The sequence below is a fragment of the Hylobates moloch genome, unplaced genomic scaffold (assembly GCF_009828535.3).
Source record: "Hylobates moloch isolate HMO894 unplaced genomic scaffold, HMol_V3 SCAFFOLD_10, whole genome shotgun sequence".
NCBI classification, from domain to species: domain Eukaryota; kingdom Metazoa; phylum Chordata; class Mammalia; order Primates; family Hylobatidae; genus Hylobates; species Hylobates moloch.
Window position 1 is genome coordinate 102,272,913 of NW_026652285.1, and position 13,261 is coordinate 102,286,173.

The following is a 13,261-nucleotide window of genomic DNA, read 5'->3' on the forward strand; positions in this document are numbered from 1 at the left end:
AGTCTCGCTCTGTCGCCCAGGCTGGAGTGCAGTGGCGCGATCTCGGCTCACTGCAAGCTCCGCCTCCCGGGTTCACGCCATTCTCCTGCCTCAGCCTCTCCGAGTAGCTGGGACTACAGGCGCCCGCCACCACGCCCGGCTAATTTTTTGTATTTTTAGTAGAGACGGGGTTTCACCGTGGTCTCGATCTCCTGACCTCGTGATCCGCCCGCCTCGGCCTCCCAAAGTGCTGGGATTACAAGCGTGAGCCACCGCGCCCGGCCCTATAACATGCTTTTTTAATTATTTAAAATTTTTTTTCAGTTTTTAATTATTTTTTTCCTATTGTTTTTCTTCTTTATTCAAGTTTGCACACTCCACATCGAACATGCCTTTTTTAGTGACTGCTGTTTGGTGGCATGTATGCCAGTGTGCTTCCTTCTGAAAATGCCAGTGTAGTGTAATAAAATATTTGATTGCTGGGGTTTCTTAATAAAACAGCCCTGGAAAATTCCAGTGATTGCTTTGTCTTTTTTTTTCTTTTTCCTTTTTATTGCCTCCCTTTACTACTGCTGTATAGATATTCTTCTTCATGGAGTTTATTCTTTTTTTTTTTTTTTTTTTTGAGAGTCTTACTCTGTCACCCATGCTGGGAATGCAGTGGCATGATCTCGGCTCACTGCAACCTCCATCTCCCAGATTCAAGCGAATCTCTTGCCTCAGCCTCCCAAGTAGCTGGGACTACAGGCACGCGGCACCATGCCCATCTAATTTTTTGTATTTTTAGTAGAGATGGGGTTACCCCATGTTGGCCAGACTGGTCTCGAACTCCTGACCTCAGGTTAGGGAGGGTTTGGGATGCCTTAGCCTCCCAAAGTGCTGGGATTACAGGTGTGAGCCACCGTGCCCAGCCAGGGTTTATTCTTTTTGTAACTAATAGAAAAAAAGTAGGTGTCAAGAAATTGTATCTGAACTATAAAATAGCTTTTCTTTATCCCTTTCTACATCTGTTTAGTTGCAGAGTAACAAAAATATGGGTCATGTAATTAGGCACTAGGACATTTCAGGGTAAATGAGTAAGAGGATGGATCTGTATGTGTTGGGTTGGCTAGCGTCCCCCCAAGTTCATGTCTGCTTGGAACCTCAGAATGTAAGCTTATTTGGAATAGGGTCTTTGCAGTTAACATTAGGTCATATGCAGTCAGGGTGGGCCCTATTTTCAGTGTGCCAGGTGCCATTATAAGAAGTGGAGAGGGCGCAGAGACATACACAGAGGGAAGAAGGTGATGTGATGGTGGACACAGAGCCTGGAGTGAGGCAGCTGCAAACCAAGAATGTTAAGAATCCTGATAATCACCAGGAGCTTGAAAGAGGCAAGGAAGGATTCTTCCCCAGAGCCTTTAGAGGGACCGTGGCCCTGCTGACGCCTTGATTTTGGACTTGTAGCCTCCAGAACTATGAGAGAACAAACTTCTGTGGTTGTAAGCTACCCAGTGTGTGGCTATTTGTTACAGCAGCCTTAGGAGGAGAATGCAATATATAGCAATAACGTCACCCCAAAGCTCTACCTTCATAGGAATATGTTATTTATTTTTGAGTAATAACTTTCAGAGAACATGTTTAGCCATTAAGTGATGTTTGCGGGCGGGCACGGTGGCTCACGCCTATAATCCCAGCACTTTGGGAGGCCGAGGTGGGCAATCACCTGAGGTCAGGAGTTCGAGACCAGCCTGGCCAACATGGAGAAATCCCATCTCTACTAAAAATACAAAATATTAGCTGGGCGTAGATCCCAGCTTCTTGGGAGGCTGAAGCAGGAGAATCGCTTGAACCCAGGAGGCAGAGGTTACAGTGAGCCGAGATTGCGCCATTGCACTCCAGCCTGGACAACAAGAGTGAAACTCCATCTCAGAAACATAATAATAATGAATTAAAAAACCATTAAGTGATGTTTATAGGCCTGGCGCAGTGGTTCATGCCTGTAATCCCAGCACTTAGGGAGGCCACAATGGGCAGATCACTTGAGGTCAAAAGTTAAAGACCAGCCTGGCCAGTATGGTGAAACCCCATCTCTACCAAAAAAATGCAAAAATTAGCCTGGCGTGGTGGCAGGTGTCTCTAGTCCCAGCTACTTGGGAGGCTGAGGCAGGAGAATCACTTGAACCCAGGAGGTGGAGGTTGCAGTGAGCCAAGATGGTGCCCCTGCCCTCCAGCCTGGGCGACAGAGTGAGACCTTGTCTCAAAAAACAAAAAAAAGTGATGTTTGTAAGTAAGTAAATCAAATCCTTCTTTGCACAAATACTCTAGAATCGGTGCCAGTTGATCAGGACCCACCTGATTACACCCACTTTATGCAGTGGATTTTTCCTAATCCATTGGCTGCAGCCTCAATTTACATACTGCTTTGTGAATTCTGAGTAGGGAGGGATGCATTTATTCACTCCCCCCCCCCCCCCCACCCAAAAGTATCTGGAAAGTTTTGGGAAATTAAAAGTATTTTCCTGGCCAGGCTCGGTGACTCACGCCTGTAATCCCAGCACTTTGGGAGACCAAGGCGGGTGGATCACCTGAAGTTCGAGACCAGCCTGGCCAACATGGTGAAACCCCATCTCTACTAAAAATACAAAATTATCTCAGTGTGGTGGTGCGCACCTGTAATCCCAGCTACTTGGGAGGCTGAGGCAGGAGAATCGCTTGAACCCGGGAGGCAGAGGTTGCAGTGAGCTGAAATTGCGCCACTGCACTCCAGCCTGGGCAACAAGAGTGAAACTCTGTCTCAAGAAAAATAAAAATAAATTTAAAAAGAATAAAAGAGGATTTTCCTTATCTCATGCCCATTGATTATTATGATTGCCCATTGATGATGATGATGATGATGATGATGATGATGATGATGATGATTGTGATTGTGCCTCGTCTCGGGCCAATTGATTATTAGCTGCTCCATTCTGGTAAATCTCAAACCTTTCCTAAGCATGCCTCCAAAACTGTGATCAGTACGAAAAATTAATGTTTGCCGCAACTGGACGCATGTCCATCCATAGGTTAGCCGTGTCTGTCCAGAATTTGTAGTTGGCCATGTGGACCCGGTGGGGTAGAAAAGGAGACAGTGTACTGTCGCAGCAGTGTGTGGTCGAGCCCAGCACCTTTGTCTTGGGAGTGTAGAAAAGAGCTTGATTGTTCCGGGTGCAGTGGCTCACGCCTGTAATCCCAGCACTTTGGGAGGCCAAGGCAGGCAGATCACGAGGTCAGGAGATCGAGACCATCCTGGCTAACACGGTGAAACCCCATCTCTATTAAAAATACAAAAAAATTAGCCGGGCGTGGTAGCGGGCGCCTGTAGTCCCAGCTACTCTAGAGGCTGAGGCGGGAGAATGGCGTGAACCCGGGAGGCGGAGCTTGCAGTGAGCGGAGATTGCGCCACTGCACTCCAGCCTGGGCCACAGAGCGAGACTCTATCTCCAAAAAACAAAGAAAAAAGAAAAGAGCTTGGTTATGACAGCCAACAGCTTACTCAAGCCGACTTGGATGGAAGGACAAGAGGAAGAGAGCTGGGAGAGTGTGACACTGAGGGAGATGGTGTTGATAGATTTAGTGTCCTTTTAAATATTTCTTCCCTCTTAAGTATGCAGAGAGAGTTCTAGTATAATGAGACTGTGCTGTGTACACAGAAAGGTTGAGACTACTGAGCTAATAATGATAACTGTTTTGAGCTTATTTGGGGAAAATGAAGTGTCCTATAGAATCTAAATTTTAAGTGATAGTAATAGCTGCTTGTTATTAAAGCATCTGTGATAGTCAGAGACTGTGCTAAATATTTGATGCTTTTTATTCATCGACTCCTTATAGCAGCCCCTTGAGATAAGTGTTGTTATCCCTGCTTTGTAACTTAAGAAAATGGAGCTCTGGTTAAATAAGTGGAGGAGTCAGAGTTTGAACCCAGGTTAATGCACCTTCCAATTTACCTGCACTGGGTAAGCTTCCGGTGCCTAAAGCCCTCGTTGACTGAGAGGATAGCCCGTTTGCCAGCACCTCAGTCTTCTGTGTAGTTCTTCTCTCACTTCATGTGCTTAGCTGGTGGATTTTTGTTACGTGAGTGAATTTGACCCCATTCCATTTGTGAATTGCTATGTATGTGCAATGAGCCAAGAATTATATTAAACTTCTTAGGTTAGTTTCTCCTACCACTAATAGAAGGAGGCAGCTAATGACTGGTAGTTCCCCCCCACCCGCCTTTTTTTTTTTTTTTTTTTTTTTGAGGCAGTCTCACTCTGTCATCCAGGCTGGAGTGCAGTGGTCTGATCTTGGCTTACTGCAACCTTTGTCTCCCAAGTTCAAGTGATCCTCCTGCCCCAGCCTCCTAAGTAGCTGGGATTACAAGCGGGCACCACCATGCCTGGCTAATTTTTGTATTTTCAGTAGAGATGGGGTTTCACCATATTGGTCAGGCTCAAACTCCTGATTTCAAGTGATCCTCCCGCCTCAGCACCCCCAAAGTGCTGGGATTACAGGTATGAGCCATCGAGTGCAGCCATGATTGGTAGTCTTATTCTTGTTTTCTTTTTTTTTTTTTTTTTTTTTCTGTATTAGTAGAGAAATTTCTTGTGGTGCCTGAAGGTACTTTTTGCTTACCTTTTGGATCTGATTTTTGTTTTGATCAGTGGTCACAAACTCAAGATGTGGTTAGAAGCCAGCTTGGTTTTGTAAGTCAGCTGGCTCAGTGAGACTGCAGGGGGAGGGGTAGCAGAAGAGCACAGGCTCCTGCCACAGTGGCCCCTGCTCCTTGCTCCAGAGAATGGGTTCTTATTGTACTGGAACGTGGCCTACAAGCGCTGGATCTTGTGGCTGTTTTTTTCTTCTCTTTTTTTAAATAAGAGAAATTGGAAATTCATGTTTTTACGCAGAATTCATTGGCAACTAATTCAAATTTAAAAACAAAAGTAAAACAAAACACTGTATTGGCCATATATAACATGTGTGGGTTAATATAGTCTGTAGACCACCAGTTGGTGAGCCGAAGCTAGCTCAATTAAGTGTTACTGTATTTCTTATTTTCTAAAATTCAGTTTATAAGAAAAACTAAATTGAGGTATCATTGCTCTATTTTTTTTACAACTGAAAGCAGTTTAATATGAAGTCGGTGCAGAAGTTCTGACATTTAGTTAAAATAGCAGAACTGTCAATATAAAACAACCATTTTTAAAGTGAGGAAGAAAAGAGCAAATACATCAAAACAGTATGTCCTTTTTTTGTGTGTGTGTGACGGGGTTTTGCTTTGTCACCCAGGCTGGAGTGCTGTGGCGCAATCTTGGCTCACTGCAGCCTCCGCCTCCTGGGTGGGTTCAAGTGATCCTTAGCCTTCCGAGTAGCCGGGACCACAGGTGCACACTGCCACACCCAGCTAATTTTTTGTATTTTGGGCAGAGATGGGATTTCACCATGTTGCCCAGGCTGGTCTCAAACTCCTCAGCTCAAGTGATCTGCCTGCCTCGGCCTCCCAAAGTGCTGGGATTGCAGGTGTAAGCCACCGCGCCCTGCCCTAGGATATACTTTTTATTTGGTTGTAAAAAGTATGTGGTAGTTAAAAGAATATATTTGGGACTTAATTCTGAGTTAGATTACTGGCCCTGCCATCTACTAGCCTTATGATTTTATGCAAGTTTTAACTCTGAGCCTGTTTCCTCATCTACCAAATGGACATGTTTCAGGCTACTTGCCTCATAGAGTTGTAAGAAGAACTTGAGGTGATATATGAAGCTCTTAGTGTAGTATTGGAGACAAGGCCAAGTGCTTGCAGTCTCTGAAATCCTTGGTGAAACAGGCACCCTTTACCATGGTGTCAGTGCTAATGGAAATGGTAGGCTGGAGGTTGAGAATGTAGCTGAACCTCCATTGCCTGTGTCAGTGCTAATGGAAATGATAGGGTGGAGGTGGAGAGGGTAGCTGAATCTCCATTGCTTGCATCTGGTATTGTTATCCTCATGCTGCTTTGTCACATCCTCCTCGCTTGTACTTTCTTCAGTCGCAAAATATCTATGCCTCTATGACTCTTATAGTGAGGTATAGTTTACAAAGTCACTTCCATACATATCTTATTTGACATGACACAATAGCTTAAAATGGAGGTGGGGGACAGGTTAGGTGAAGGTCCTGCAGATACTATTGGCAACAGTACTTTCTTTCTTTTTATTTTATTTATTTATTTTTTGAGATGGAGTCTCACTCCGTCACCCACACTGGAGTGCAGTGGCACGATCTCAGCTCACTGAAAACTCTGCCTCCCGGGTTCAAGCAATTCTCTTGCTTCAGCCTCTCTAGCAGCTGGGAGGACAGGCATGCACCACCACACCCGGCAAATTTTTGTATTTTTAGTAGAGATGGGGTTTCATCATGTTGGCCAGGCTGGTCTCAAACTGACCTAAGGGGATCTGCCCACCTTGGCCTCCCATAGTTCTGGGATTACAGGCATGAGCCACTGTGCCTGGCCTCTTTTTTTTTTTTTTTTTTTTTTTGAGACAGGGTCTTGCTGTGTCGCCCAGGCTGGAGTGCAGTGGCACGATCTTGGCTCACTTGGCCTCGTGGGCCCAAACTATCCTCCCACCTCAGCCTCTTGAGTAGCTGGGACCACAGGCTTGCACCACCACACCCAGCTATTTTTTTTTTTTTTTGGTAGAGATGGGTTTTCACCATGTTGCCCAGGTCGGCCTTAAACTACGGGGCTCAAGTGATCCTTCTGCATTAGCCTCCTGAGTAGCTAGCATCACAGGCACGTGCTATTACTCCTGGCTATTTATTTATTTATTTATTCTGAGACACAGTCTCACTCTGTCGCCCAGGCTAGAGTGCGGTGGCGTGATCTCGGCTCACTACAAGCTCCGCCTCCCAGGTTCAAGTGATTCTCCTGCCTCAGCCTCCCAGGTAGCTGGGATTACAGGCATGTGTCACCATGCTTGGCTGATTTTTGTATTTTTAGTAGAGATGAGGTTTCACCATGTTGGCCAGGCTGGCCTCAAACTCCAGACCTCAGGTGATCCGCCCGCCTTGACCCCTCAAAGTGCTAGGATTACAGGTGTGAGCCACCGCGCCCAGCCAAAAAAAAAAAAAAAGTTGAAAGGATATATATTTGCCCTTATTTATGAAAGACTTGAAAGAAATTCACCAAAGTATAAAAAAGTTCGTGCCAGTGGGATTGTGGGTAACAATTTTTTTTTCTTTTTTTTTTTTGGAGCTAGCTTTGCTTTGTCTCCCAGGTTGGAGTGCAGTGGTGTAATCATAGCTCACAGTAGCGTCAAACATTTGGGCTCAAGGGATCCTCCCATCTCAGCGTCCCCAGTAGCTGTGACTACAGTTGCACGCCACCACACCTGGCCAGATTTTAAAATGTTTTGTAGAGGTGGGGGTCTCTCTATGTTGCCCAGGCTGGTCTTGAACTCCTGTCCTCAAGTGACCCTCCCACCTCACCCTCCCAAAGTGTTGGGATTATAGGTGAGAGTCACCGGGCCCAATCCTAACTTTCTTTCTTTTTTTTTTTTTTTTTTTTTTGAGACAGAGTCACACTCTGTGGCACAGGCTGGAGTGCAGTGATGCAGTCCCAGCCCACTGCAGCCTCGACCTCCTGGGCTCAAGCAATCCTCCCACTTCAACCTCCTGAATAGCTAGGAGTACAGGCACATGCCACCACACCTGGCTAATTTTTTTTTTTTTTTTTTGTAGAGCTGGGGTTTCTCTGTTGCCTAGGGTGGTTTCAAACTCCTGGGCTCAAGCAATCTGCCTGCCTCAGTCTCCCAAAATGTTGGGATTATAGGCGAGAGCCACCTTGCCTGGCCCCTCACCCTTTTTTTTTTCTATCAAATGTTACTGAATATAGCTTTTTACATTTAATGTGTCATGATTACTTTCCCTTGTTAGGAGACGATAATGTGAAAATGGCTCTCATGTCAGATCTAGGTTGAAGTCCCAGCTTTACTAGCTGTAGTCTGCTTGGCCTCAGGTAGTCATTTCTCCTCTGAACTGGTGTCTTCATCGCTACCGTGGGGCTGCTTCTCTTAACCACATTGAGCTGAGCGAGGGTCAGAAATCGTAGGTAAAGCCCTTGGCACATAGCCTAGTTTTTGGAAGGCTCTGAAAACTGGGAGTTGTGATGCTGTTATTATTATCATTATTATTATTACTATTTTTGTTTTGTTTTGTTTTTTGAGACAAAGTCTCGCTCTTGTCCCCCTGGCTGGAGTGCAATGGTGCGATCTCTGTTCACTGCAACCTCCGCCTCCCAGGTTCAAGCAATTCTCTTGCCTCAGCCTCCCAAGTAGCTGGGATTACAGGCACCTGCCACCACGCCTGGCTTATTTTTGTATTTTTAGTAGAGACGGGGTTTCACCATGTTGGCCAGGCTGGTCTCAAACTCCTGACCTCAGGTGATCTGTCCGCCTCGGCCACCCAAAGTGCTGGGATTACAGGTGTGAGCCACTGCACCCAGCCTTCTTATTATTTTTCAGGCAGAGTCTCACTCTGTTGCCCAGGCGGGAGTGCAGTGGTACAACCCGGCTCCCTGCAGCCTCCGCCTCCGGGGTTCAAGCACTTCTGCCTCAGCCTCCCGAGTAGCTGGGATTACAGGCATGTGCCACCACATCCGGCTAATTTTTGTATTTAGTAGAGATGGTGTTTCACCATGTTGGCCAGGCTGATCTCGAACTCTTGACCTCAGTTGATCTGCCTGCCTTGGCCTCCGAAAGTGCTGGGATTACTGCCATGAGCCACCATGCCCAACCGATGCTGTTATTATTGTTTAAAATAGTCTTCAAAAAACCTGTTTTTCATGGCATTGTATCATCAAATGAAACGATGATGCGAAGGTAAAAAAAAAAAATAGTAAAGGAATGTACTGTTTATGTGGGGGAAAAAGTGCTATCAGGTTGCAATTGAAACATTTTCTGGAAAAAAAAAAAAAAACAAGAAAACCTGTATTGTGGTGGACTAAGTATAAACAAAATGCTTATCAGGTTTCCATTCTGCTACAAAGCAGCTTCATGCCGGATCAGTTAGAAAAAACATACTTCTAAAATTTAAACTTTATTAAAGTGTAATATATATGGCTAAAAATTACTCATTATAAGCAAACAACTCAGTGCATTTCTAGAATGTAGATAACACTCATGCAGCCCCCAGGAAATGAGGCAGAACCATTACCAAGCCCCTCCAGAAGCACCCTAAGCCTCACCTTCCCTCAAGTCCCAGGAAAGCCCCTCTCTCCTGAGAGTAGTCACTGTCTTCACCTCCGTCACCACGGATGATTTCCCCCTGCATTCCAGTTTGTTTTACATGAATATGGCTGTGACTCATATACGTTGTTTTATCTGGCAGGAATTGTGTGTTCATTTTCCCTCATCCTCTCCCTCTGCAGTCCTGCTCCACTGAGGATTCTGCCAGAGAATGAAGCCCTAATGTGCTAAGGCATCCCTTTATGTAGTTGAGTGAATTTCTCCTGTGCCTCTAGGAGGGTAGTCATCATATACTGTCCTTGAGAGACTTGAGAAAATAGATACTGAAGACATTTTCAGTCGGTTTAATTATCTCAAGAGAATTCCAAGAAAGGCTGGGAGACTTAGCTTTTCTGGCTTTTACCATTGACCCACTCTTGGAGATTCCAGGAGATGACCTCTGTTATCTTATCTGGCTTTTCTAATTGTTCTCTGTGAGAATGTTGGTTTGCTACAAGCCACTCCAGCCCACCAGGAAGTGGAAATCCAGCAAACATGTTTTCACCACATAGCCAAGCTCCTAAGAAAATAAGGGAAATTCCCAGAGGCCCAAAAAAGGGAAGAAGGAGCTGAAACTCCACTGGGCAAAGAACAGGGAAGCCAGGGCTTCCCTGTGACGTTGCAGAAACTTGAAGCCCAGAGTCCTGGGTTTTTTGTTTGTTTGTTGTTGTTATTGTTTTTGAGACAGAGTCTCACTGTTGTCACCCAGGCTGCAGTGCCATAGCACGATCTCGGCTCACTGCAACCTCTCCTTCCCGGGTTCAAGCGATTCTCCTGCCTCAGCCTCCCGAGTAGCTGGGATTACAGGCATGTGCCACAACGCCCGGCTAATTTTTTTGTATTTTTAATAGAGACGGGGTTTCACCATTTTGGCCAGGCTGGCTCGAACTTCTGACCTGAAGTGATCCTCCTGCCTCGGCCTCCCAAAGTGCTGGGATTACAGGCGTGAGCCACCACGCCCGGCCGAGTCCTGGGTTTTTAACAGATGTTGAGGGGAAACAGGGACCATAGCCTTAGGCCTGAGCAGGGAGGCGAGTTGGAACTGTGTCCCTTTGCTTCTCAGCCCATAATCTAGGACTGTCAAAAAGCTATGAATGCAAGAGTGGGCAGGAAAGAAAATCCTGCTAGTGATGGTACAGTGTGGTGTAGTTCTATGGGGGAGAGGAGGGGATTTGGTTTATGCTGTTTCTGCCAAACATCTGCTCTATAGCCTGTCCTCACAGGCCTTTGGTGTTTGCCATTAGACTACCTGTGATGTCCAGGAAACCCCAAATCTAGAAATAAAAAGTTACCCTTCACACAAAGAATCAAACTGCAAACTTACGGAAGGTGTTACAATTTAGCCAAATCTCAATATAAAACTTGTTACACAACATAAAGTGTGTTTGTGGAAGCCCAGTTTTAGAAGTGTTCACTGACACCATTGTTCTGTTGGCCCTGCAGTGTACTGACTTAGTTGAGATTGGAGTCACGACGTTGAGACAGCATCAAGCAGGTGGGGTAGGCGTCTGCCCATGTGATTCAGTCTCACCAAACCTTAGGATTATCCTGTATCCAAAAGACTCTGTCTCCATGTCGCTAATTCCTATTCCTGGGATTCCTCTTGCATAAGGCTTTGTTCCCTGAAAACCCATCATCTACTGTATCATTTTTAGGTGAAAATTCACCTTTTAAAATAATTGAATTATAGCTTAGCTTCATTCTTTATCCTGCCAATGGGAGGAGGCAGGTACACACAAATTGATAAGAGGATTTATATAAATGAGTGTATTCTTGGAACAGCTTCAGCCACTCCTTTTCTTCCTCCCCACCCCCAGCATGTTTTGAGTGCCTACTAGATGCCAGGCATTGTACTATCAGGAAGGATATGGGGATGACGAAAACATGGTTCCTCCTGCCCTGGAATTCACATTTCAGCCAACCACTGAGTTTGCTCCTAGAACCCATACCAATGCGTTGGAGTGAATTTGAATCCATTGAATACTTCCTTCTGCAGAAACTGTTGATATCTTTTGGATTTCCGATGAGTTGTCTTCAGCTTTTGGAGAAAGACATGTTACCACAGCTGTGTATGTTACTGAGCATATGGAAACATTGGCTGGCTAGCAGGAAATGAGATATCATAGTTTTTCTTTTCTTTTTTTTTTACTTTTTTTTTTTTTTTTTTGAGACAGAGTCTTGCTCTGTCACCCAAGCTGGAGTACAGTGGCATGATCTCAGCTCACTGCAACCTCCACCTCCCAGGTTCAAGCAATTCTCCTGGCTCAGCCTCCCAAGTAGCTGGGATTACGGGTGCCCACCACCATGCCTGGCTAACTTTTTGTATTTTTAGTAGAGACAGGGTTTCGCCATGTTGCCCAGTGTGGGCTCGAACTCCTGACCTCAGGTGATCCACCCGCCTCAGTCTCCCAAAGTGCTGGGATTACAGGCTTGAGCCACCACTCCCAGCCTGATATCATAGTTTTTAAAGCAAATGAATAGGTTAAATAATCAAAAGCACTTTTCCATATAACTAATTCCACCACTACAAATCTCTTTAGGATGATGTGAGGCATAAAGTTCATCTGAACACCTTTGGCTTCTTCAAGGATGGGTACATGGTGGTGAATGTCAGTAGCCTCTCATTGAATGAGCCTGAAGACAAGGATGTGACTGTAAGTACCTTTTAATGAGATCCAGGGGTTTACTCTTTTTTTTTTTTTTTTTTTTTTTTTGAGATGGAGCCTTGTTCTGTCACCCAGGCTGGAGTGCGGTGGCGCAATCTCAGCTCACTGCAACCTCTGCCTCCCGGGTTCAAGCAATTCTCTGCCCCAGCCTCCCGAGTAGCTGGGATTACAGGCGCCCACCACCATGACCAACTAATTTTTGTATTTTTAGTATGACGGGGTTTCACCAACTTGGCCAGGCTGGTCGTGAACTCCTGACCTCGTGATCCACCTGCCTCGGCCTCCCAAAGTGCTGGGATTACAGGTGTGAGCCACCGCGCCCAGCCCAGCGGTTTACTGTTTTAGCTTAGGTGAGAGTCACCTTCCAACCCCAATGCTTAAATATAAAATACCAGAATATGGAGATAGTTAGCTTGTGAGTAGCAAATTATATATCAGGCATCAAATAATTTCACTTTTAACACTTAAAATGTAATTCTGTAATAATTCTAGTAATTAGTGACTTTACTTGAGTGATTTTACTTTGCCTTCTTACAAAATGAATGCTAAGAAAACAGAGGAACCCACGTTAGAAGTACCACTTTTTCTGCTTTTTGAGTAAGAAAAGTATGGACAATTGTGTAGATATTTACTTCTACTTTTTTTACTCCTCATTAGATTGGATTTAGCCTAGACCGTACAAAGAATGATGGCTTTTCTTCTTACCTGGTGAGTATTAAATGTGTGACCTAATTCATCTCTTCACTTGAGCCCAGGCCATTCAACGGGAACACCCTACTTCTTGCAGTGCCATTTTCATTTTTTTTTTTTTGGAGTACGGTGGCACAATCATAGCTCACTGCAACCTTGACCTCCCAGGCTTAAGCGATCCTCCTGCCTCAGTCCCCTGAGTAGCTGGGACTACCAGCGTGTGCCACCACGCCTGCCTAATTTTTGTATTTTTAGTAGAGACACGGTTTCACATTTTGTAGGCCATGTCTCAAACTCCTGGACTCAAGTGATCCACCCACTGCGACCTCCCAAAGTGCTAGGATTGCAGGCGTGAGCCACCACACCCAGCCACAGCACCATTTTCCTGAGGTGGTGGCTGCTTTGACTTCCAAGCATTTTTGAGAACTCACAGTTGGTTTACTACTTTTTTTTTTTTTTTTTTGAGACAGAGTCTCGCTCTGTCGCCCAGGCTGGAGTGCAATGGTGCAGTCTTGGCTCACTGCAACCTCCCCCCGCCTGGTTCAAGTGATTCTCCTGCCTCATCCTCTTGAGTAGCTGGGACTACAGGTGCCTGCCACCACACCTGGCTAATTTTTGTATTTTTAATAGAGACGTGGTTTCACCATGTTGGCCAGGATGGTCTCGATC

At 45.4% G+C, this 13,261-nt stretch overlaps 1 protein-coding gene across 2 annotated transcripts in view; it reads left to right on the forward strand.

The window, feature by feature from the left end:
* Positions 1–13,261, forward strand: part of GPR107 (G protein-coupled receptor 107) — an 87,790-nt gene that overhangs the window by 11,580 nt on the left and 62,949 nt on the right. For both annotated transcript variants that reach the window (XM_032165419.2, XM_058445168.1), the window contains exons 2-3: positions 11,777–11,890; positions 12,560–12,610. In XM_032165419.2, coding sequence (XP_032021310.1) covers positions 11,777–11,890; positions 12,560–12,610 — 165 coding nt within the window. The remainder of the gene's footprint in view (positions 1–11,776; positions 11,891–12,559; positions 12,611–13,261) is intronic.